Here is a 22,713-nt window from a genome sequence, read left to right as displayed (position 1 = left end):
TTTTAATTTATACCTTTAATAACGCATAGCAATATATTTCAATGGATAAAACAATTAAATTAAATAACTTTAAACATAATTGATTCTAGCAAGTGAATTGTATTTACCATTCTATTTAGCATAATTTCTGTGATTAGTCATGTTCCGTTTAACCAGGTCGTTTTCCAGATAATGCTTCTAATTGGTTATGAAATTTATCTTATTTTGGGTCTTTAACCATGTGATATTTACTGTAGTTTACATCGCTTCTTTAGGTTCTCGAATGCCACGCCATACTGTAAGATAAAAATCTGGTTTAAGCAAATATTATAGAAATTTATACTAAAAACAAAAATTACCTTGGAAGTCTTAGATTCTAACTAAATCAAATATATTTGCCTACCTCATGACTTATAAAATATATAAGTCATGTTTTGTCTGCCTCGGGTCATCTGGCTATAGCTGTCAATTGGTATCAATGATTGGATTCCTCCGGACGTCCACGATTGTTGGCTATAGCTGTGGTTAATGTAGATTCTTTTAGCAAATTTCCCATATAGGGAATAAGCTATTACCGTAGTACTCATGGTAAGACCTGGACCCGGGACCAATTTACTTTTTTGTTTTGAGGTCCCTAGAGGCCAAAAACACCATCCGTTCAAATTCATATATATACATATATGTATTTATATATGTGTCCGTTAGCGCGATAACTCGAGCAAAACTCATCCGATTTTGATGAAATTTGGTACAAACATGTAAACCTACGTTTATTCGAACAAGTTCGCGAATCAGCATGATCGGACTATGGGAACAGGTGTTTATGGGGGGTTTTATGGGGTAAAAATTGGTTTTTCTCATTTTTAACCCTAAAAACTTAAAATTTAACATTTTCTTTCCAAACCATTTTGTAGAGCTTAAAAAACTAATAATTTAGTATATCGAAGCGTTATTATGCGCCTAATGGTTACGGAGAAAATTCCAAAAAACTGTAAATCTAAAATTCCCATGTTATTCTTATGGAGAATAAGTAAACTGTTGTAGTTTGCTTGTTTATGAACATATTTTGATCAAATTTGGAAAATGCATTCATTTCATTCTAAACTATTTTAAAGTAAATATTTTACAAAAAAACCACATTTTTGCCCTCCCTGTTGCAGCAAACCTAAGTACTCGTTAAATTCATGTTATTTAAATAGGGAATAAATGTTTAAGGAGACATTTTTGTGTAAATCCAAGCAAGCAAATGGAAATTCGCTTAGTATGCAGGTTTGCTGCGGCGGGGGTATTTTCTTATCTACCACACTGTGCTGAGAATTGTCTTTTTTTGTAAATTCTATTGGGTACTCAACATTGTGATACTCATCTATTAACAGCTACTTACTCAACTGCTTTCCTCTATTGTTTAATTTTCAAATACTGTTTGTTGTTGAATTTTAAGAACCTACAATATTTTGGATAAACAATTCAATGCAAAATTTATTTCTTTTCAAAGTGTTATAACTTTTGTGGATCAAACTTTAAAATTAAAAACCTACCCTTTTGATTTCTCAGCTTATATTAAAAAACAAACTATTGTACGAATAACAGTACGAGGAAGAGATTTTTTTCATCGAAACCAAGGTAAAATAAAGGTGCAACTAATCTGTATTTTGTAATGTATTCAATTGTATACATTTGATAAAACAGTTTTCATTTTACATAAGGAACATGATATTATATAATAGCTGATGAATATTTTTGCAAACCGTGTAACCAATACTCTATGAAGTATTATGTAATGCGAGTTTTACTACATGGAAATGCTTCTGCTCGTTTTGTTTTTCAAACAAAGTACGAGAAACTTAGAATAAATGCAGACAAAATGTTAGTTTTCGGGTGTCAGTAACATGAAACAAACACAACAAGTAAGGTGATAACTGTGATATATATATATACGATAACAAAAATTGTAAACACAATACAGCATGTTGAACAATGAATTTAAGCTTAGCTTTAGCTCGATGTTTAGCATAGGGGAAACAAACTCACTGGGAATTATTAAAACACAAAAATATCTAAATATTAAAACGGACAGAACATACGGCTAACCATGTAGTGCCAATACTTAAAATACAATATATCAACTAGAATTTTGAAACGATAATCTATACCGAACCCTCAACTTTCCATTTACAACACATTACAAGAATTATGTACAAACACAAAGTAAGCCAGAAGAACACGATAAGCCTAATTCGCATTTCGTCCCTATCAGCCGTCTCACGACCGAACGTCAGTTTGTTTATACACAATAACCAATTTTAAAAGAAGTCATAGAGTACGTGGGGAAGCTTGTGTCGTCTACTTTACACGAGAAGGTGGGAAGATTGGGTTCAAAGTATGTACTTGCCGATGACGATGCCAACAATGGCCATAATGATGGCGGTGATGATCAAAAGTGGGGAGTACGCGGAATCATGGGAAACCTGGGAGGGAGAAGAGGGAGGAGGGTAGCTGGCCGACTTGTACTGCGTGGACTGGAGTCTCATCAGCTCCTCCTGAAACCATCATTAGCAATCAACATTAGCTAAACTGGAGGTGTTTTTGTATTCTACGAGATCACAGGAGACATTTTCAAGGGAATCAGCGTCAGAAAATCAGGGTTAATTTGTGTAGGTAGACTTTGTCTGAACATTTTATTTAGATGCATCCTGGACGTGCATCCTGGATTTGATCTCTGTACACTCCTATGTTAAGTAGAGTTACAATTGTACAAAGAACTTATCTGACTTATGTGAGAAAAGTTAAGGAAATTTTTTTGATGGTTTAAAACTGACCCCAGCTTTCATTGTTAATTGGCCCTGATTTAGGAACCAATGGTTTTATTAATGTAACACCCATCCTCACTCATCTTTGCCTTTAAATACACACCTTGGTGTGTTCAAGTAGTGCAAATTGAATCCAATCTAAATTTTATCTGCTAGAATACATTGTGTATTCTTATTCCTCAACCAGCCAAATCCAACTTGCATTAATAGGTTTCGATTGCGCTTCCAAGATGAAATTTAAGTTAACTTAGGAGAAGATTGGTGTTGAATATTACACAAATACCTCTATCAACTATAACAACCAGACAAAGTAGTTGCCAAAATATTCATTGTTAGTAAGTTACATAAACTACAGGGTTTGGATGAAGACAATGTGATCAATAAACCGATCAAGTAAATTTACATATTATTACAGACCCTATATGATAGTGGAAGTAAATAAGGTAGGGTTTTAAGAATCGAGGTCAGGCAAATATAAGGTATAATTTAGCAGTCAACGGTTCATTTTTCTATGGTCCAATGCAATAGGCTTATGTAACTCTGAAACAATTGTTCCTTTCTAACCAGAAACTGTAATACACATATTTTAATACATTACCTTAAGCTGCAAATTCTCTTGTCTCAAAGAGCTTTCCTCTTCCCTCAGATGTTTGACTTCCTTTGCTGCTTTGACCAACTCACCATCGTGAGCTACGCTAGGCTGCAAAAAAGAAAAAAAGTATGGAAAATATTCCTTCTGAAGCACTGTAGTCAAGTCAATCCTGTTAACCCTCCCAGTATCAAACATCTATGCTTCGACAGCAAAGACACACAATGGGACTGCCAAGCGTTGATGCATCGACAATTGCACATTATCTTACTAATATTATAGATCTGAAAGTTTGAGTGTGTGTTTGTGTGTTGCTCAATCACGCATTAACTACTGGACGGAATGGGCTGAAATTTGGCATGATCAAAGCTCACATTCCCGATTAACATTTAAGCATATTCTTATCTCAAAAATCCTTTTGGGCTCCGGACTTAGTATTATAATACTTCAGTATCTGTACAACTTTAAACAGCAGAAAACTGACTTTCTTCTGGGGTCTGTCTCTATATCTTTTCCGGGTATTTGATATTTTGAGAAAAAGGTCAATAATTTGGTTGCTGTGTTGCTTGTTGTAGTTTACAAGTTGTTTGCTGTTGTTGTTGTTTAGAAGTTATTTGTTACTACATTTACTAATAAATATTGATTTTCATCTGTTTATGCTAAGTATTTAGGAGTAAAAAATATTAATAATGACTAACTTGATGATGATATGTTTGCAATGTTTTCAAGCTTATCCGTAAAGACGGTAAAGGTCATCGTAATCGGCCTAGTGAGTGATTTATGTTATTCTTCTATCATAACATTGCTGTGAAATGCCCGAAAATCTATCACACACAAAATGACTGACACCAAGAGGGTTAAACTTACAAAAGCTGATACTATTATTTCAGGAATCTTTATGCTCTGTGTGTTATTGTGTTGTCTTAAAGACTCGCAAACCTGTTATAGTCTTGTAGGGAATATTTACTAATAAAATCATACGTAAGGATAAATTTACTTTACTAAGATTGCTTGACTAAGTCTATGTTTTGCCTTTTTTTATTATTAGATTTAAAATGTTATGTTCTTTAACCATTATTACAATAGATTTAGCAGCTCCAGTCCAGCTGGGTGTGCTGAAAAGCTTCTTCCAGCCTCGTGGCTCCAGGTAATTCTTTCAGTTCAGTACCAGTATATATAAGATATGTAATGTATAACACTTAAAACATTACACACAAGTACATGGGAACAATTTAGTAATTAGTTTTGTTAGTAAAACTTGATAGGGTAAGTTCATGAGACTCAGTTTAGGGGTGTGTTTAAGAACCTTCATATTATTTTGAAGACAACATGTAATTCAAGTGGGAATTCACATTGTTTGTGTGTGTGCGCCTACAAATGTGGCAGATAATGTTATCAGCTGGCCTCATCCTTGTTGTACACTCTTCATTATTTAGATTGGGAATGAGGATAATGAATATAAACAAAATTTTGCAAATAGCATGATGTATGAGGTTGTCCATGAAAATGCCTAATCTAAATGGAATCATTAAAAAAATTTAAACTATAGTATATATTTCCTTTGATTTTTTAGTTTACCTACTTAGCTTTATTAAGAAACAGATTGTCAAACATCACAGAGCAGGTGTCATTTTTTTATGTTGAGCTAGGCTGGCTTAATGTTTATTTTTAGATTATTAAAAATGTTCTCTACTGACCACACAACTCATATCAGTTAAGTGGTCAGTTATATTTCCAATAATAAGACTGTTTTTACTTTGTAATTTTGTAATGGTAATAAAATAATTTATTTATTTAATTGTGACTCACCGAGTCGCCAACTCGCTTTGTATTCTCCTCGACAGCACTGCTGGTCTCCTGGGCGGTTGCGCTGGTTGCGTTCTCCTCCACCGGCATCTCAAACACACACTTGAGCTTGGAATCCATCAGATTCTCTGCTGTCACATCCTTCCACTGATGGAAAAATAAACAGTTTTAGTAGAGACGGGTAAATTTCATTTATACTTTAACACTACCAATTCTGGAGTCTATTACAAAAAATCAATTCTAGCCCTGATTCCATAAAATTGATTTAAGTTCTGATTCAATAAAACAGATTCAGGGTTCGGATTCAATAAAATTAATTTTGGTTCGAATTCCACAAAATCAATCCCAGTACTGTTCTTTGATGTCATTTCATGATTCCAATTCTAAAGCCCAACATCAAAAACCAATTTAAAATCTACTCTGGTATTTCTATCTAGGTCTTTGCAAATAAATTTAAGGTAGACCGATCAACATAAAAAAATCTAAAATGTTCAATGGGACATAAGTACCGTATATGTGATTACAATTTGAATAAGTTTAAAATTTTTAAGATAATTTCATATTTGACATTTACTGGGCATGTTTATTTATGAACTTAAAGGAGCACAAGAGAAATAGGTACAGTCAAGACTGTACAATATTTTTTTGTCCCTTAAAAAAAAATATTTTAAAATACCAAAGGCGAGACACATACAATAACAAACCAGTACAGCTTACCACAGGTACTGGAATCTACCAAAGGTCAGTATCACTATTACCATCCATAATTATGTCATTGAATAAAGTATACAATTTCTTAGGGTGAAACAATGAAGAATAAATCAATTATCAGTAAACAGATTGACACAATTATCTTAAAATCAAAAAGTTGAAAGTAACACAAATAATTTAACTTCTGTTTGCAACTCTGTACATGTAAATAATTAGTCATTGAAAAAAGAAAACTGGGTCGGTCTACTTTGGTTGACTTATAATTAAAAAGATCAATTTTTGTAAGTACGTCAATAATTATAGGCTACGTGTTGAACATTTGATTTTTACAACCTCATTCACCGCAGTATATGCTTATAAGTAGTGTTATGCAACAGCTACTGTGTTGATTCTACAACAGTGTAAATCCCATTAGCCCCCTTCGCTTGTACTTACCAACTGGTCTAAATTTATTTCCCCATCAGGTGCAATCATCGTCTGAACCATGAATTTGTGTTTATTTTTTTCATTTGGATCAAACTCGAATGGCTGCAAACTCACTAAAAATACACAAACTGTGTTAGTTTTCAGACACAACAATTCACACTTTAAACTTTCAATTAATTGGACTATGCTTGAAAACATTCTAAACAAATTGGGATTACAATTTTATTTTTTAAACACTAGGCCTAGCAGTAAAAATATTTAGTAGATCTTGGACAGTATTAAAGCAATCAAATCACCCATTAAAAACACATCATTCAGACATCTTCCCTTTAAAATACACATCCTATTTCTTCATGTTTACTTATTTAATGTAGCACTTTAGATTACTTAAATTTACTTATATAAGTGAACAAGTTTTTATTTATTTATGTTTTAGAGGTTAAGTGGTAGGGTGGACTTACAAGTCCTAACTTCACCTCTTAAATAAAGACTTTTTTTCATTTCATTTCATCCTACAGTGTTAACTTTGTAATAAAAGTACATAATATATTAAGGTGTAAATCATAAGACCTTAAAAATGTTTTGTACCCAAAATATGACACGAGTCTAATGTTTTAGGCCACTAACTATCAAAATTTACACATATTTGAACTTTTTTCAATTAAAAATATCGACAAAACACAATTTCCAAAACCTTGTAATCATCACAAAGCTGAAATGACAGATAAACACAACCATAGACAGAATAGATGTTACAGATTACACGATCAAGTTTTTTATTGTAAAACTTTTTAACATGCATTCACAAACACTTGGGCTTCAAATGTAAACTTTCTGTTTATCCGTGTGTGTGTTCGCACAGTGGGTTTTCAATTATCTTATCTTACCAGCAATCTCTATGACATCCTTTGGGGTGAGAATTCCCGAGTTCGGTCTGACGCAGTACTTCTTTGGAGCTGTAGTTTTGATTTTGAAACAAACCTTGTGATTTGACGGGTTTGTAAGCTTCATGTACGAAGTGACTGGGACGGTGAACGGGCCTGAAACAACAGATTTATTGTAGACTAGAGAATATTAGCGTCTGACAAACCGTTAAATACTGTACTTCAAAATATTATCCATTATTCAAGTCTTAGGAGTCATGAAACCACAAATGCCAAAGGTGGATGTTCTCAAGTCAGAAAAATCCTCTAAAAAGAGAACAATGTTAATAATTAAATGAGTCAGACAATGTTTTGGTTCTTTGTCCAACTTAACTTCTGGTTTCTATATTTACAATGCATCACACCAGATTATTTAGGCTCATTACAAAAACTAGTTTTTAAATTTTTAAAACAGCCCTTAAAATTCTATAAAAAACTACTTTAATAACCCCAACTTTTGGAGCTTTTAGATAAAATAATTAAAAACTTTCTCAGCCCCTAAGTGCAAGCAATTCTTTTAGAAGTCATAGAAAATAAATCAAATAAAGATCCTACAGTAGGGATTAAAATTAGGTTTACCACTAATCGTATTACATTTGGCAGGAAACTTTCATTGTTTTGTGTTCACCTACAACATTTCAAGAAAAGTGGGGTGTTCTTATATTTAAAATTTGAGATGAAATTTTGTATACCATTGTTATGTGGTAGCATACATTAGGCCTACTGATAGCATGCACATTGCACAAGTATGGTGGAATTAATTGAACTAAGATTAGTGAGTTTTCCTTCCAGAAGACAGAGTCGTTGACCTGGTTTTCTGTTGTTGTAATTGAATTGAGGTTGTCTGAAGTTGTAATTGCCGTAATTGAACTAAGATACTAAGATGGAATTAAGATTTCCATGAAGATTGCAGATATTTACTTCAACAAAGAATGTATCAAGAAGAGGATTACACCACAATACGCTAAAATCAAGGTCAACTGTAACACCACTGCCGCTAAAAGAACAAAGGAACAAGGAGAGGTATTATTCATCAAAAATATGATCAAACAACTTTACTGTGAAAAAGAAGAACTGAACCAGATTGCCTACGACATCCACCTACAATTTTTGAGATTATACGGACTAATTGCGTGGAATTTACTACACGAAGTCGTCAGTAAAGAGGTTGAAGACGCCATGGACCGGAAATATTTACGGATAAACGACAAATTAGACAAACTCGTAGAGAAGAATACACCTAATGAAGACTTGGATAGGACCAATACAGAACACAAATTCCAGAAGAGAGTCATCAACCTTACAGACATTCAATTCAGTGAAGAAGAAACGAAAATACTGAACTACGGAATGAAGTACAATTTCCCAATGAAGAAGAAGGACGAAAATGAACTACTAGCTACTGAAGTCGAAGCAAATGTAAAATCACTCAGAGACGTAGACCATTATGCCGTTCGGAAAGAAGTGACAGCCAACGATTTCACCAGCCTAGGACCCATAGACCCCAGCAGAAATGAAGAACTGAAGACATGCAACAATATAAAGAAGAAGCTGGAAGAGAATAGCTCAATTGTTGTGAAAGCAGACAAAAGCAACGCCATCGTAGTGCTCGGAAAAGAAGAATATATAAAGAAGACGGAAGATTTCATCAAAGAAAATAACTTCAAAGAGCTGAAAAAGGATCCAACGCAGAGGTACCAAAGAGAGCTGTCCGACGTCGTGAAGAGATGCACCAGAGTGATTCCCGAAGAATATCGACAGAAGATGAACATCCTAAATTCTAAAGCGCCCGTGATGAAAGGGATCCCAAAAATACACAAGAAGAATGTACCCATCAGACCATTAGTTAACTTTAAATGTGCTCCTACCTACAATGTTTCAAAATTGTTAGCAAGTAAGCTCAGCAATGATTTAGAATTAGAATATGTATACAATGTAAAGAATAGTTATGAATTTGTTGAACGTGTAAAGAACATAGATATAGATTCGAATAGTAGGCTAGTCTCATTTGATATCGCAAATCTGTACACAAACATACCTGTATCAGAAACTATAGATCTTGTTAAATGTAGGCTTTTGCAGAATAGTTTAGACGATTAATATGTCAATCAGATTGTAAAATTGCTTGTGACTGTTTTGAAGCAAAATTATTTAAGATTTAACAATAGATTTTACGAACAAACAGATGGTTTAGCTATGGGAAGTCCACTTTCGGCAATTTTGTCAGAAATATTTTTACAGCACCAGGAAAAAGAAATGTTAATGAATTTAAGAAAGAATCATGATGTAAAACTGTATGTTAGATATGTAGACGACATTCTTGTTATCTTCAGACAAGCCCAGGAGCAGGAGCATGAAACGATGATGCAGACACTAAACAGCCACCACCCAAACCTCACCTTTACCAACGAGTTTGAAGAAAACAAAAAGATCAACTTCCTGGACCTCACACTAGAGAGAAAAGACAGCAAGATAGAGTTTGACATCTACAGGAAACCTACGCAAACGGACACTACAATCAACAACAAGTCTATCCATCCGACAATCCACAAGACCGCAGCCTTTAGATCTATGCTGTACCGAGCCTATAAGATCCCACTTAGCCAAGCCAATAGGAAAAAAGAACTGGACACCATTAAGAAGATCGCCCAAGTGAATGGATTTCGAACCAAGACGATAGAGGACATCGCAAGGAAGACGAGGAGAAAAATCGATAGACAGAATACACTAAACAGCAGAACAACATTAGAAGAGATAAAAGAGGAAAGCACCAGATATATCACATTTAGCTACACGGGGACTACAACACAAAGGACTGCTAACAGATTCAAGAAATACAGAGTTTCAATAGCCTACAGGACTCAGAACACCATGAGTAAAATACTGCATCCAAAAATAGAAGATTGTAACAAATTTGACACTTCGGGCATCTATAAAATCAATTGTAACGATTGTGATAGCTTCTACATTGGACAGACTGTGAACTTCGTAAACCGCTTCAAAAACCACATATCTGCGTGGAGGAACAACAAACCGGAAAGATCAAATGTCGCACAACACCTGTTACAAAATGGGCACTCACTAGGAAAAATGGAGGATAGTCTAGATATTTTAAAGAATTGTAAGAAAGGATATGTAATGAATGCTTGGGAGGAATTGTATATTTATAAGGAAAAATGTAAAGATAGAAATAAGTTGATTAATGAACAAATACATTTTGATTCCAGTTGTACTTATAAAAATGTGTTGGCCGGTGCTTCCGGTAGCCAATAGGGTATAAGTAGGGACGCCATTCAAGATTCTTGTCATTCGCCTATTGGGTCTGATGATGATTGGAGTGTCCAATCGAAATCGATCACCACTTACCATTGTTTTTGTATATTTACCGTCTTGTGAGTAACAGTATAAGCGTAAATATATGTTTTAAGTGTTATAAGACGTTTCTTTTATTTACTTTCCGTAATTAATTGAAATTATGATTATTCATATTTTTCTTCTCTATGAAACATTTCACTGCTATACCAGAAATTTACATTTTTTAAATTAAATCCCTAATTTTGTCCAACTCTAATAATAAAAATACCACAATTAGTAAGCCAAAAGTACAGTATTTCCATTGTAATGCCAATATAAATATGAAATGTATAAAGGAGAAACTATTTTTAACAATGTTGATGCTTGATATTATTGGTGGTTTAATCATATCCATTTTTCACATGAATTTCCAAAAATGATTCAAATTTAAATTTGTGAACTACTGCAAGCAAAATCATTTTTAAAATCTCTTGAAAATCAAATCAAATCAAATCTTCTTTATTTATTATTTCATGCACATATGTATACATAAATAATGTCAAACAATATTAAAAATACAAAAACAAAAAATAAACTAAAAAACTCTAACATTCCAATTTTAGAAAATTTATAAAAAGTTGTCCTACAAATAATTTGAACGGTTTTCTTAAATCTCTTTGAATGTTGAAAGCAAAAATCATCTATACCACCACAGAGATACAGATATCAATGTGTGCACCTCAATCAAACTGTTGAGTCATTGTATTACTCACATACAAGCACTCCTGTAATAAACTGCACCTCAGTAACATAAAACAGGGCAAAGCAGCCAACTAAAGACAATTATCTTGCTTTTTTAACTGATTGAAAAAACATAATTGATAGTGTACGATCTTAATTAATGATTCGATCAGTACCAACTAATCTATCTAACAATATTGGAATTTACTTGTGTAAGAAAGTCCTTATATTTTTGGAATGACAACATTCATTCTATTATATTTGTCTATTGATCAAAACAAGTGCGCACCTCTTTAATGGTATATTTACAACATACTGCAGACTTATTAAATATTGTTGGGGAAACATGTTTTCAAGATTGATTGCTTAATAGGAAAAGCTTCTGTCAGAAAATTAAAGTCATTAATGGGAACTTAATGTAACTTTAGGTAATTTCCAAATCTCCTACTTACAAATAATAGGACTACTGATTTTCCGACAACGTACTTAAACAAATTAGTTTTAATTTTGAATACAATCTTCATATCGGTAACCAAGTAGGTATTCAATTGAGCATTTCCAAATTTCATGTGTAAAAGTATTGAATAATAAAGGTTTATTAAGGAAACTATTTAAACTAGGCCTATACTTATGCAAACTTTGAAATCTACAATAAGTCAGTAAAACAATTGGTTTGGCCTTCTTTTTGGTTTTTGGGTAGGTAGTAATAAAAAAACAGTAGAGAAACTCTTATGTTTGCTGGAATTGAAAGGATTAAAAAAGCCCTTACCATTCAATCTACACACCTCCATTGCTCTCTTTCTGGTCTCCTAATTTTGACTATTTCACGTCTAGGCAACAGGGTTTTCATCTTTTTTTACCCAACCCGCCATGTTAAACTTCCCTATCCCAAGCATGATGTAAACAACTTTTTTACATCACTTGGTGAAGTAAATTAAAAGAATCAAATTTTCTTCAACCTTGTCCTCTCCCATTGCAAACACAAAACCAGGTATAACTGCAATAAGCATTTTATCCTTATACCCCAACCCCATACGAAGGACGGGTACTCTGCTAGTATGAATATAAAATAATGTTTACGGTATCTAAGAGCACCTAAATAACTAACGTCAAGTTACTGATCTGTCAAGCAGTCCGCAAGAAAACTTATCAGGATAAATTTACTTAAAGTCACCCATAAGGGGTTAAAATCCCAGCAGCATTCTGTAAATGAAACATACTTAACTAAGCTGTTCATAATTTAGAATTTGATTTGTTTTACTAAGGCCTGCTCAATGTTTTTAACTAAACTTGTTTGTTTTGGCTGCTACTTTTATAATTTTGTTTAGACCTTGGACTTATTTAAATATAGCCCATGTTAAATGCCAATAAATTAATTTGTATGCTGAGCACAATTAATTATAACCAAAAAAGATTACTCATGTAAAGCCTAGTAAAAAAAGTTGATAAATCTACTTATGATATCGTTACCATGGTGAAATATATAAAAGTAGCTCAATTTTCAGCTAGTAAAAATTATCAATAACAAAAATTATCATTACTACTTTGTTGGAATACCTTTTAACAAAAAATTATGAGCACAGGAAGACGCAGTTTGCCTCAAAATAAAGCCAACAGTTCTTTCAGTGTATCGACTGTTGGTGCAAGCACTAGCCAACCTCAAAAACACTCTCTGGTTAAAACTGTTAGCAAAAATTCAAGTTCATTTAAATTCACACCAGGATCCCCGATGCCGTCGGGGAAGAGTAAGAATACCAAGTCTATCCGGCTAAGTGATCTGATGGCAGCCATGTATCCAGGTCTTAAAGTTGGCCATAAGAACTGCACTGAAAAACTGGAACTTGTTCCCAAAACCATGGGATGGCTTTGGAATTCAGAGGACACGGCTACAGGGGAACCCGTAAGTGTTGAGTGTGAAATTATTAGGCCTTATCTTGTGAGCTTCAGCGTTTTACGACATCTACATGCAATTTTATGTACTTCAACTACAGATTAATTTTCAGTATTACAAAAAATCAGGTAGACACCTTATATATATCCACATGGCATTTTAGTTTGAAGTTCATAAAACAATTATGCTTTAATACTGACTAGGCCTAAAGTGATGTAAACATCCAGGAGGTTGCAAACTGATTTAGAATTTACACTACCCTTTCAAGCTAATTATTTGAATTTTTACCAATTTAAGATTTTATTCCATTACTTCAGCAGTTATTAAATTAGATAATAGATTATTACAGAAAAACCTACTATGGCAGACTTTTAAAAATCTTAAAGTAGGTGGTAGACAGAACATAAGATTTTTGGAATCAATTTCAAACGGGAATTTACCTAAGAGCGTTGGCAAGTAAAACGTGGTAGGCCTAGTCTAAAGTTGTGGTCGCACCGTACCAACATTGCCACCTTCTAATTTATTTAAGTTTAACTTTCTCCGATTCAATCAAAATCGACAACCGACAGGTGTAACATCTCCTTCCAATTAAATAGCACAATATATCGAGGTTTTAACACTGTCTTGGTCAGGTACCAGGTGTTTAACGAGTTAAGCTTCTGTCTGTGAAACAGCTTGAAGGGAGTGGCTCACCTAATATAAACAAAATGGCTCTAATACAAAATTGAAGAATGGGTGGATTCTTTTATAGTTTCATCACTGAAGAAATTTGCTACTGTACTTTTAAAACATCCTTACTTTTTGTATATTTGCACCAAAAACTTTCATAACTAAGGCGGTCTTTGAATTTATCAGACATGTTATAGCATAATATGATATAACACTAGTTGCAATAGTAATACTTGGATACACAGAATCTGCAGGGGTATAAATAAAAATAAACTGTGTATCAGCAATCTGACATGTACTTTCCCATTAGCTTGTCAACAACCTATACATGGGTAAGCGGTGGGAGTAAATGATATTTTATTGGGAAAATCACAAAAGTTGCACAATAATTTTGAACCGTAATTGTGTCAGCAATGGAAGGTTGCACTACTTTGTTCAGCATTTTAAGGACCATAACAGATTAATTTGTGTCAAATCCGGCTTTTTCCTCAAATCCGATTGTTGTCTTATGGGATTTTTTTTATTGATAAATAACATCAGTTACAACAACTTTTGAATCATAATTTTCACGAAAATGGGATTTGTAACATGTAGTTCAGAATTTATGGACTAGTCTATACATAACATATTAAATTTTACCTAATCGTTCAGGCCATTTTTGTGAAAATCTGATTTTTCTGTTTTCTTTTTGGCTTTTATGAGAAAAATCTCCATTAAAATCAAAATGAAAATAAAGCCTGGAGATAACACGGATTACCTCCCCTACCCACATATACCAAATTTCATCAAAATCGGACTAGACAGGTGTGGTCTGTAGTTCTGTACGCATCCACACATAGGCCTACACACACAGACATCACTTTGAGAACCATTTTTTTTTTTTTTTTTTTTGCTCAGGGGGGCCCAAAAGGGATGTATCCACTTAAAACTGAAACATGAAAATGTTGACAAAACGGTACTTTCTCCATATAGGCCCTATAATATGTATAGGGGGAGAAAGTGAAAAGGAATGTCTATTAATTTTGAGGCTGCAAAACCTCAAGATCTCTTAATATAAACAAAATATGACATTAAACACAATTATTTTGAAGTGTCACAACTGAAACCAAATTTAAAAATAAGCGTGTAATATAATTATTGGTATGGTGTTACATAATTCTGAGATCTTTTAAATCTTAAGTTTCACAATTTATAAGCCTAGTATGAATGGTATGAATACTAAAAATTGGTGCACTCATTGGCCAGAAAATTCTAAATTGAGATACGGTTAGGTGGATGGTAGCAATACAATGAATACAATGTGAAATGATCCAATCTTTGTTTGCCAATGCATTTTTGGTACAATCCTGTTGATGTCATTTTTCAGGTTAGCAATCTTTTTATTGTCTAGCAAGATGAATCTGAATCTGACTTATATATATACTGTATTTATAAATATTTATCTTGTAACTTGCCACTCATGTATTATCGATTGTAAAAATGGTGTTTACCGTATGAATAAATGAATAAATAGGAAATAATGCAGAAAGCATGAGCTAAAGAACCTTAAAATATGTTTAATTTATCATTTTCCCCATTTTTTTTTAAACACCTCAAAATGTAAAATAATTATAGATCCTCAAAAATATTAATCTTAGGTTCTAGGCTACAAAAATTTAACACTCAGTAGAATGTATAACTTGTAATTTTTAGACCAGGCACAGTTCACATAATATATTTGATTTAGTTTCCTCACGGATGGCGTCCAGGGGCTATAGCTTTGGGTGTGAGAAAGAAAACATTGAGAACCCGTCTAATGTCAGAACCGCTCTATACAACACCGACAGGATTCAAGGGGAAGAAATCTAAAAAGAAACCCGGAACTGCAGATGCACCGAGTACAACCAAACAATCAAAAAGTCGGACCTCCAGCATAGAAATAGATGTACCCCCGACCTTGTGTGTTCATAAAGAACACGGTGTATATCATGTCAAGATGAGGCCAATAAAAGGCAATGGGAAAGACCCAAGTGCAGAAGAACCACCTGTTCAGTTTAAAATTGCGGAATCTGTAAATTCTTGCTCCCAAGAAACTAATTCATCCTCATCTTCACTTAAATTAGAATATTTGTGCACAGGCGCACTGAGAAAACCAATTGTGAAGCCGGAAATAGTAGAGATGGGAACCCAATGGGACACTTCAGACTTTGAAAAGAAGGAAATCATCAAGGAAAAAAATGTGAATGAGAGTAAGGAGGACAAATCTCTGAAAAAGGGGAAGAAGAAGATATAAGTTGTAAAGTAAGGAATAAATTACAAGCACTATATAAACTACCTATATTTAAATGTTACATTTATTAGGCCCTATAGGTATCATTTGAGAAAAACACTTCAAATTACTATTTCAAAAATGCTTGTGTGTGTTTTTTAGGATTTTAATTTTACAAACACAGTCTGCAGGAGACATAAACTAACAACTTGATTCATTATAACCTAAACTTTAACTTACCTAATCTAACCTAAGTACCTTCAAAGGACTTAATGCAGTCACGAATTTGCATAAAGCACGGCCGACCACCCTGACATGCCTTTTCTGACACCAAAAGGAGTTTGCTAACGTTCTAGAGGTTTGGTTTGGTTACGTTATGTTAGAACAGCACCATTTTATGTAATTTTTTTAGGTGAAATATAGATCATTAATCTATAGGTAGGCTACTTATTTAATACGCAAGCAGGATTTTTGTGACAATTACTCCTCCGAAACTACTGAACCGATTGACATGTTTTTAGTGATTGGAAAGAGCGTAGGCCTACAACGTGAAGTTCTGCAGGAAACTTTCTTTTTAGGTAAATAATAAGATCGAGTGAGGCCCTGGGGCCCTTAGAAGTTTTGTATTTCTCCATAAGATTAACATGGGAAATTATCAAGCTGTTATTCATTTTCAAAATAACACCTTTACTGTAATACTTTGCAATTGCTCAAATTCGAGCAACAGGGACACTAGTAAGTATAAAATAGGCCTACTGGTAACAATAATAAATTACATTAAAGGTGTTAACTTGTGAAAAGCTTTTAAGTAAAAGTTTAAGGTAGTAGGTGATTTTCAAACTGCCGAATCAAAGTTAAGTTTTAAGTTAGGTAGCTAAAAAAATTGTCACTTCTATTTGCTTGACTGATTGAAAACAATCAGCTGTTGGCTTACTTCACCCACAGTTCATTTCACTTAAAGTAAATGTTATCCGTCCTACCTAGTTTATTGTAATTTTATATATTTTACGGCAATATCTTGAGAAATATTCAATCAGCGGTGAAAAATAGCCTAATAGTAGATATTTGGATTCAGGGGGGGAGGAATATAAAGTTACATAAAAATTAAAAATTCGTATGGAGGCACCTATCAGTGGCGTAACAGAAGGGTCCGTAATGCGGGGGGGGGGGGGGGAGTGGGGGGGGGCGGGAGCTGAGTGGGCCCATGAATCGGTGAGCGGAAAACGGCGAGCAGAGAAGCCCATGAGACGAGTGGGGCCGAAAAATTGGAGTTTCATTCTTATTTAAATGTATCATCAATCATTCAATTGTATTGAACAAGTCTTAACGTGGTGTTATTGTTTAATTTCGATAGGCCTCTTCAGTGATAACGAACTAAGGTAACAAATTTAACGTTTTATGACGTGGGTCATTGATTAGGCCTATTATGCAATCTGACTTTTGTCACCGGGAAATATTTTACTTCTCTGTGATTTAGTACACTGCTTATGTCGTCTGCAAACATTTTGAAACATTAGTTACCTGGAGCCTGGAGGCATGAACGTTGGCTGGGGGCTTTTAATATTGTATTATTTTACATTTATAGTTTTGCCCTAATATTGATTGTATTTTGTTAAATACAAAATTTATTGCTACACTAATGACTGTGTTTGTTGGCCTATATATCTAATTTTACCTAACAATTAACCAATACTAAAGACATGTTTGTAATGTTAACGCTTGAAATCCATACAAAGATAAAATAAAAAATGCAAAGGCTATTTTAGCCTGCGATAAAAGTACCGTCAATCTTTTAAATTAACTAACTTTTAGTGTATGAGTTAGTTATAACCAAAGATTAAACTATACTAATGAATAAACCTCCTTGATATAAACATTCTGATACGGATGAAAAATGGTATTTACTCAGGGGAGGTATAGAAGAGGCTACGATGACAGCTGTGGGCTTCTTATTAGCTGAGGGAACGCCATTACCGTAACAAAACGGTAGGTAGCCGTCGGCCTCGGTGGTCTAATGGTTAGCGTACCGGGCTGATATTCTGTAGGTCCCGGGTTCGAATCCTGCTGGTAGCATTAACTTTTTGTCCAAGATTTTTTTATTATCAGCAAGTTTGGTTGGTTTGGTTCGGTTATTACAGTTTAATTATAGAATTTTAATCGAGCAAATTCTAGTTTTATTTAATAAACAGAATTATTTTTCCGATTACCAAACTTTTGTTATATTATTTCTTTATCAGCAAGTTTGGTTAGTTCGGTTAGGTTATGATAGTTTAATTTTACAATTAAAAAATTATAAAATTGAATTTGAGACATTTATAATTTTATTTTATGAACAGAACTATTTTTGCGATTAGTAAACCTTCATTGCCAAAGTGCTCTCTACTACAGCGCTGTTCACGGAGGAATTTTGAACTAAATGCCTCATTCGTACCTCCCCTAAGTCAGACCCATGAAAAATAAGGTAAGTATTTTGATTTTATTTCAAAACTAGCTATTTACAAAAACTGTTATTGATATAATGATGAAACTTTTTCATCAAACCAAAACTGAAATACTTAAGACGCCCTTAATGGAACATAGCCTAGTCCATAATTTATTTACTACCTACTCCATTTAGGCCTATGATTAATCTGTTTGATCATTAATTGTATCGGTTGTCCAAAAATAACTCTGGGGGGGGGGGGGTTTGATTATGTATAAAAAAATAACTCATAAAAATAACTCATGAGAGGGGATCCCGTAAAAATCTGTTACGCCTCTGGCACCTATAAGTTAGTAATTAATTGCCGCAAAAAGGCCTAAGCTTAGGCATAAATGAAATTAATGTCATGTTGATCTATTACCTAAGTTTACTTAGCCTACTTAGGCCTAACTTAACATACTGTAACTTAAGTTAAGTTAATTTAGGTACCGGTATCCTATTGACTTAACCCTCCAAGTGTCCATAGTAATGGTATTAATGTCCGCCCATTTATTGCGCAATTGCAGGGCTTTATTAAAACGTATCTCAGAAACTTAAAAACAATGTAAATTATACTGTTTTATATATCATTTTGTTTGGAAAATTATGGGCTTCAATGAAATATATATATAAAACATTACAAAAAAAAAATTCAAACATTTTTGTGGGGTTAACATTTTTAGAAAATTATAAAATAAATAAAAAAAATTATGTTTGCGCTCAATAGTTTATAATTTATAAGTCTACAAATAATTTAAAATAGCCACTTTGTTCTAAATTTTAAAAGGATTACAAAAGTATAATAATATATGGAAGTAAATTTGCAAATAAATAAGTTATGGGTGAAAAACAGATTTCGTAATTCGTACATTAGGCGGCAGCTAAGAATGCATAAACTTAGCCTAACCATAGCTACAAATCTGGCCGATAATTTACATCAATAACTACCTACTTCAGGATAATCAACCAGCCCTTCAAAATCACTTAAATCTTCTTATAATGCACCACGTACATCACTACTTTTTATTTTTAACACTAAAACAATGATAAACGTAATAAAACACATCAGTCATCGGTGCGAGGTTAACCAAGTTGTTTACCGTGGGCACTTTTTCACCTCAAATTAGTTGACGAATATCAAAACTGGAAAATCGATACTTTTACCGCTCGATTGTTTTAGAGTAATCGAATCGGAATCGAAGTAAATTTTATTGGTTTGACTGAGACTGGCTTAAAGCACGATTACTAGAAAAATACCGGTATGGATCATAAACATTAAAAAATGATGTTTTAGGTCCGAAAATAAACATGATTTATCATTGCTTAAATGGAACTAAAAGAGACTCCTTGAGCTGAATAAATTGATACTAAATAAGTTACTGTTACATTCAATTCAATACTCTCTTGAGTAGCCTACTATAATCATATCGACCTCCAGACAAAAAATAAGATTAATGAAGGAATCATGAATAAAATTTCTAAGAACTGTGAGCAAGGTCATAATAATTCTCCAGACAAAAAATAAGATTAATGAAGGAATCAGGAATAAAATTTCTAAGAACTTGTGAGCAAGGTCATAATTTTGTAATTTTTAATTCATCACTAAGCTCTAAAATTATTAGTCTTAAGCATAAGGAAAAGAGTAAATTACACTCCCTCACAGGAAGGAGGCATTTTGGCATTTTTTACAAGAGCTGGGTTGATACTAACAATAATAATACAAATTAGGTTTAATAGAAATGGCCTCCATCTGATGATATTCAGTTTTGATTAAAACAAATTCTGGTCAATGAACATAACCTTAGCAATAAGCTTTTCAACTGTTGACTTTGAATTTTATTCCCATAACTATCTACTGATAAATAGAAACAGAAGAAGAATTTGATCGTAAGGTATTAACAAATTTATGTATTCTCTTAAAAAATTGACATTACGACCCTAGGCGCTACAATTATATGTTCTCTCCTAATGATCTACCATTATTAAATTCAAACTGTCAACTTCACAAATCACAAGTCAAAGGAGAACGGGAATGGAAGGAGTGGGGTGGACTATTGATATCGTGATGTACTAAATTCTAAAAACAATCGAGCTGTAAAAGTGTTGATTATCCAGTTTCGATATTCGTCAACTAATTTAAAGTGAAAAAGTGCTCACCGTTGTTTACAAATACGCACGTCAGCTGTCTGCTACAATATTTTCAGAACTAAAATGAAAAGCTTCTAGAAACAGACATCAGGAGAAAGCTTATAAACTGCCGAAAACAACGATACCAATCTCGATCCAGTTCAATCTGATTCAGTCAGTCCCAGAGCCTTTGCCGTAAACGATGTTTGAGTGTCACAAAAGCGACGCATAACACCACGGCGGGTGTGTTGCGTGTCGATTATGCGACGCTTAACACTCGGAGGGTTAAATCTATTATAGGCTAGGCTTAGTCCTATAAATTTATGTTATGAGGTTTGTTCATTTTTTATGTTAGCCTACTGTCATTAAGTTACTGGTCTAGAGGTTATTAAAAAAAACAATTAAAGTTTAAATAACACAGGGTAAACTTAGACCAAAAGATTTGTCCTAGCCTAAGTCTAGTTTAATTTACTGGCAAGAAACTTACACACCTTTTGGGTTCAAAATTCTTGGAATAATGGATTTTAAATTAGCTAAACATACTAGGTTATTCTAGTCTATGTTGGCAGATGTGTGGGAATTAAAGACCTAAATTTAAGTTTATAAGTTTGGTGAAGAGGAACAGCATTTTTCTTACTCTTCTTTTTGACAAACTAAACTTATGCCTACAATGGAATTTGAATTTGCAGTACAAAAAGTAATTCATTGAAAATAGCAATAAGCGCCAATAGGAAGCGCTAATTATCCAGAGTTAAGTGGCCAAAATCTGGAACTTGTCTTCGGCCTAAAATTGGATTTGTGCTGACCAGTCATCAACCTGACTTATGAATACTGCATTGAGAACCAAAACACACATGAAAGATGTAATGAACAAGTATGTTTTTCACTTGTCGTAATTGTGTAATATTCTGTAACATTGAAGTGTATTTAAAACACAAGTTAGGGTTTTATTTGTGTATAATATCGTTTCTTCAGTGTGGCGAGCAAGATATTGCAATTAACTAACACAAGTAACTTAATCGAGATTGAACACTTACCACGGAATTTTAGTTCATGAAGAGGGTTTATTTGTAATATTTGTTCTTGTTTCGCCATGTTAATAGAATTAAATTAAATACCTATTACACAGATTATAATTTTTTAACCGCACAAAATCAGAAATCAGAAAATAATCCCGGGAGGGCTTGAACTAGGTTTTTAACATACGCATGCGTCATTCGCAAAATTTGTTTGTCGTTGCACTGACGTCACGAAATTTGAAAGCCAGCAGCCAGCACCAGAAATCACTGAACACGCAGTTTTTTCAAAGTCAGCTGATATAGCATAACGTTCAAGCATATGTAAAAGTGAATAATCAATGGTACTAAATAAACGGTAATTGAAAAACTGTTATCTTTAGATTGTTCTCCCGAATCATCGTGTTACCTTTTAAAATATCCGTTACGTTACACCGTAGACTGTTACACTTTCTGTCGTCCTGTAATCCAACTACTAACTAACTAGGAGGTCACGAATTGTGGATAGGTATTTATAGCACATAGAAATGCACTGTGGATGCGATACTCACTGGAGTGGATTAACGTCCGTACTAGTGAGTAACTATGACTATCCGGATCCGCGCAGTTCTACCATTTCTACCCTGATAATTTGACCAATTCGTTAGTTACAAGGAAAATGTGGTTCGGATTCCACTAAAAACTGAAGGTCCCTTAGTTGCCATTGGCTGTATGTGCTTTGCTTTTAAATAACAGCTGTGTCTAAGGGAAAATTACGGCCTTAGTCACTAACAAGATTACAATATTGCGCCAATCTTCCTTCACACATATTTTGGGTTAAAATACACACATATAGTGGCGTCCCCATCTTAAATAATTGATAATTGATTGATATGATTTAATCAGGATATGCTACTAATACCCGATCCATCAAAAGTACAATTTGTATTAATACTATAGATATTTTAAATTTCTAAATTTATTCTTTTTCGATTATTGCATCCTCTGTATCTTCTGTTCTTTCTTGAGTTGAATCAAGGCCA

At 33.6% G+C, this 22,713-nt stretch overlaps 2 protein-coding genes across 2 annotated transcripts; one reads left to right on the top strand and one right to left on the bottom strand.

Moving 5' to 3' along the window:
• Window positions 1-1,608: 1,608 nt before the first annotated feature.
• Window positions 1,609-21,903, bottom strand: LOC128995411 (vesicle-associated membrane protein/synaptobrevin-binding protein). The gene is made up of 6 exons (XM_054420420.1): window positions 21,713-21,903; window positions 7,209-7,361; window positions 6,331-6,434; window positions 5,188-5,331; window positions 3,388-3,489; window positions 1,609-2,519 (listed from the first exon to the last, which is right to left on the bottom strand). Exons 1-6 carry the CDS (start codon window positions 21,768-21,770, stop codon window positions 2,355-2,357), a joined length of 726 nt encoding a protein of 241 aa, XP_054276395.1. The 5' UTR covers window positions 21,771-21,903; the 3' UTR covers window positions 1,609-2,354.
• On the top strand, window positions 12,785-16,147 carry LOC128995410 (uncharacterized). The gene is made up of 2 exons (XM_054420419.1): window positions 12,785-13,179; window positions 15,566-16,147. The coding sequence occupies exons 1-2, from the start codon at window positions 12,853-12,855 to the stop codon at window positions 16,109-16,111; spliced, it is 873 nt and encodes a 290-aa protein (XP_054276394.1). The 5' UTR covers window positions 12,785-12,852; the 3' UTR covers window positions 16,112-16,147.
• Window positions 21,904-22,713: the final 810 nt, after the last annotated feature.

Source organism: Macrosteles quadrilineatus, unplaced genomic scaffold (assembly GCF_028750875.1).
Source record: "Macrosteles quadrilineatus isolate MER2022 unplaced genomic scaffold, UCM_ALF_1.0 Scaffold_5__1_contigs__length_97177068, whole genome shotgun sequence".
Lineage (NCBI taxonomy): Eukaryota > Metazoa > Arthropoda > Insecta > Hemiptera > Cicadellidae > Macrosteles > Macrosteles quadrilineatus.
This window is presented reverse-complemented; position numbering and strand designations above follow the sequence as displayed.

Coding starts and splice junctions, on each gene's coding strand:
- LOC128995410 (XM_054420419.1), top strand. CDS start 12,853: ATGAGCACAGGAAGACGCAGTTTGCCTCAAAATAAAGCCAACAGTTCT. Junction 13,180..15,565: donor ACACGGCTACAGGGGAACCC/GTAAGTGTTGAG, acceptor TATTTGATTTAG/TTTCCTCACGGATGGCGTCC.
- LOC128995411 (XM_054420420.1), bottom strand. CDS start 21,770: ATGGCGAAACAAGAACAAATATTACAAATAAACCCTCTTCATGAACTA. Junction 7,362..21,712: donor TCATGAACTAAAATTCCGTG/GTAAGTGTTCAA, acceptor CTGTTGTTTCAG/GCCCGTTCACCGTCCCAGTC. Junction 3,490..5,187: donor CAAAGCGAGTTGGCGACTCG/GTGAGTCACAAT, acceptor TCTTTTTTGCAG/CCTAGCGTAGCTCACGATGG.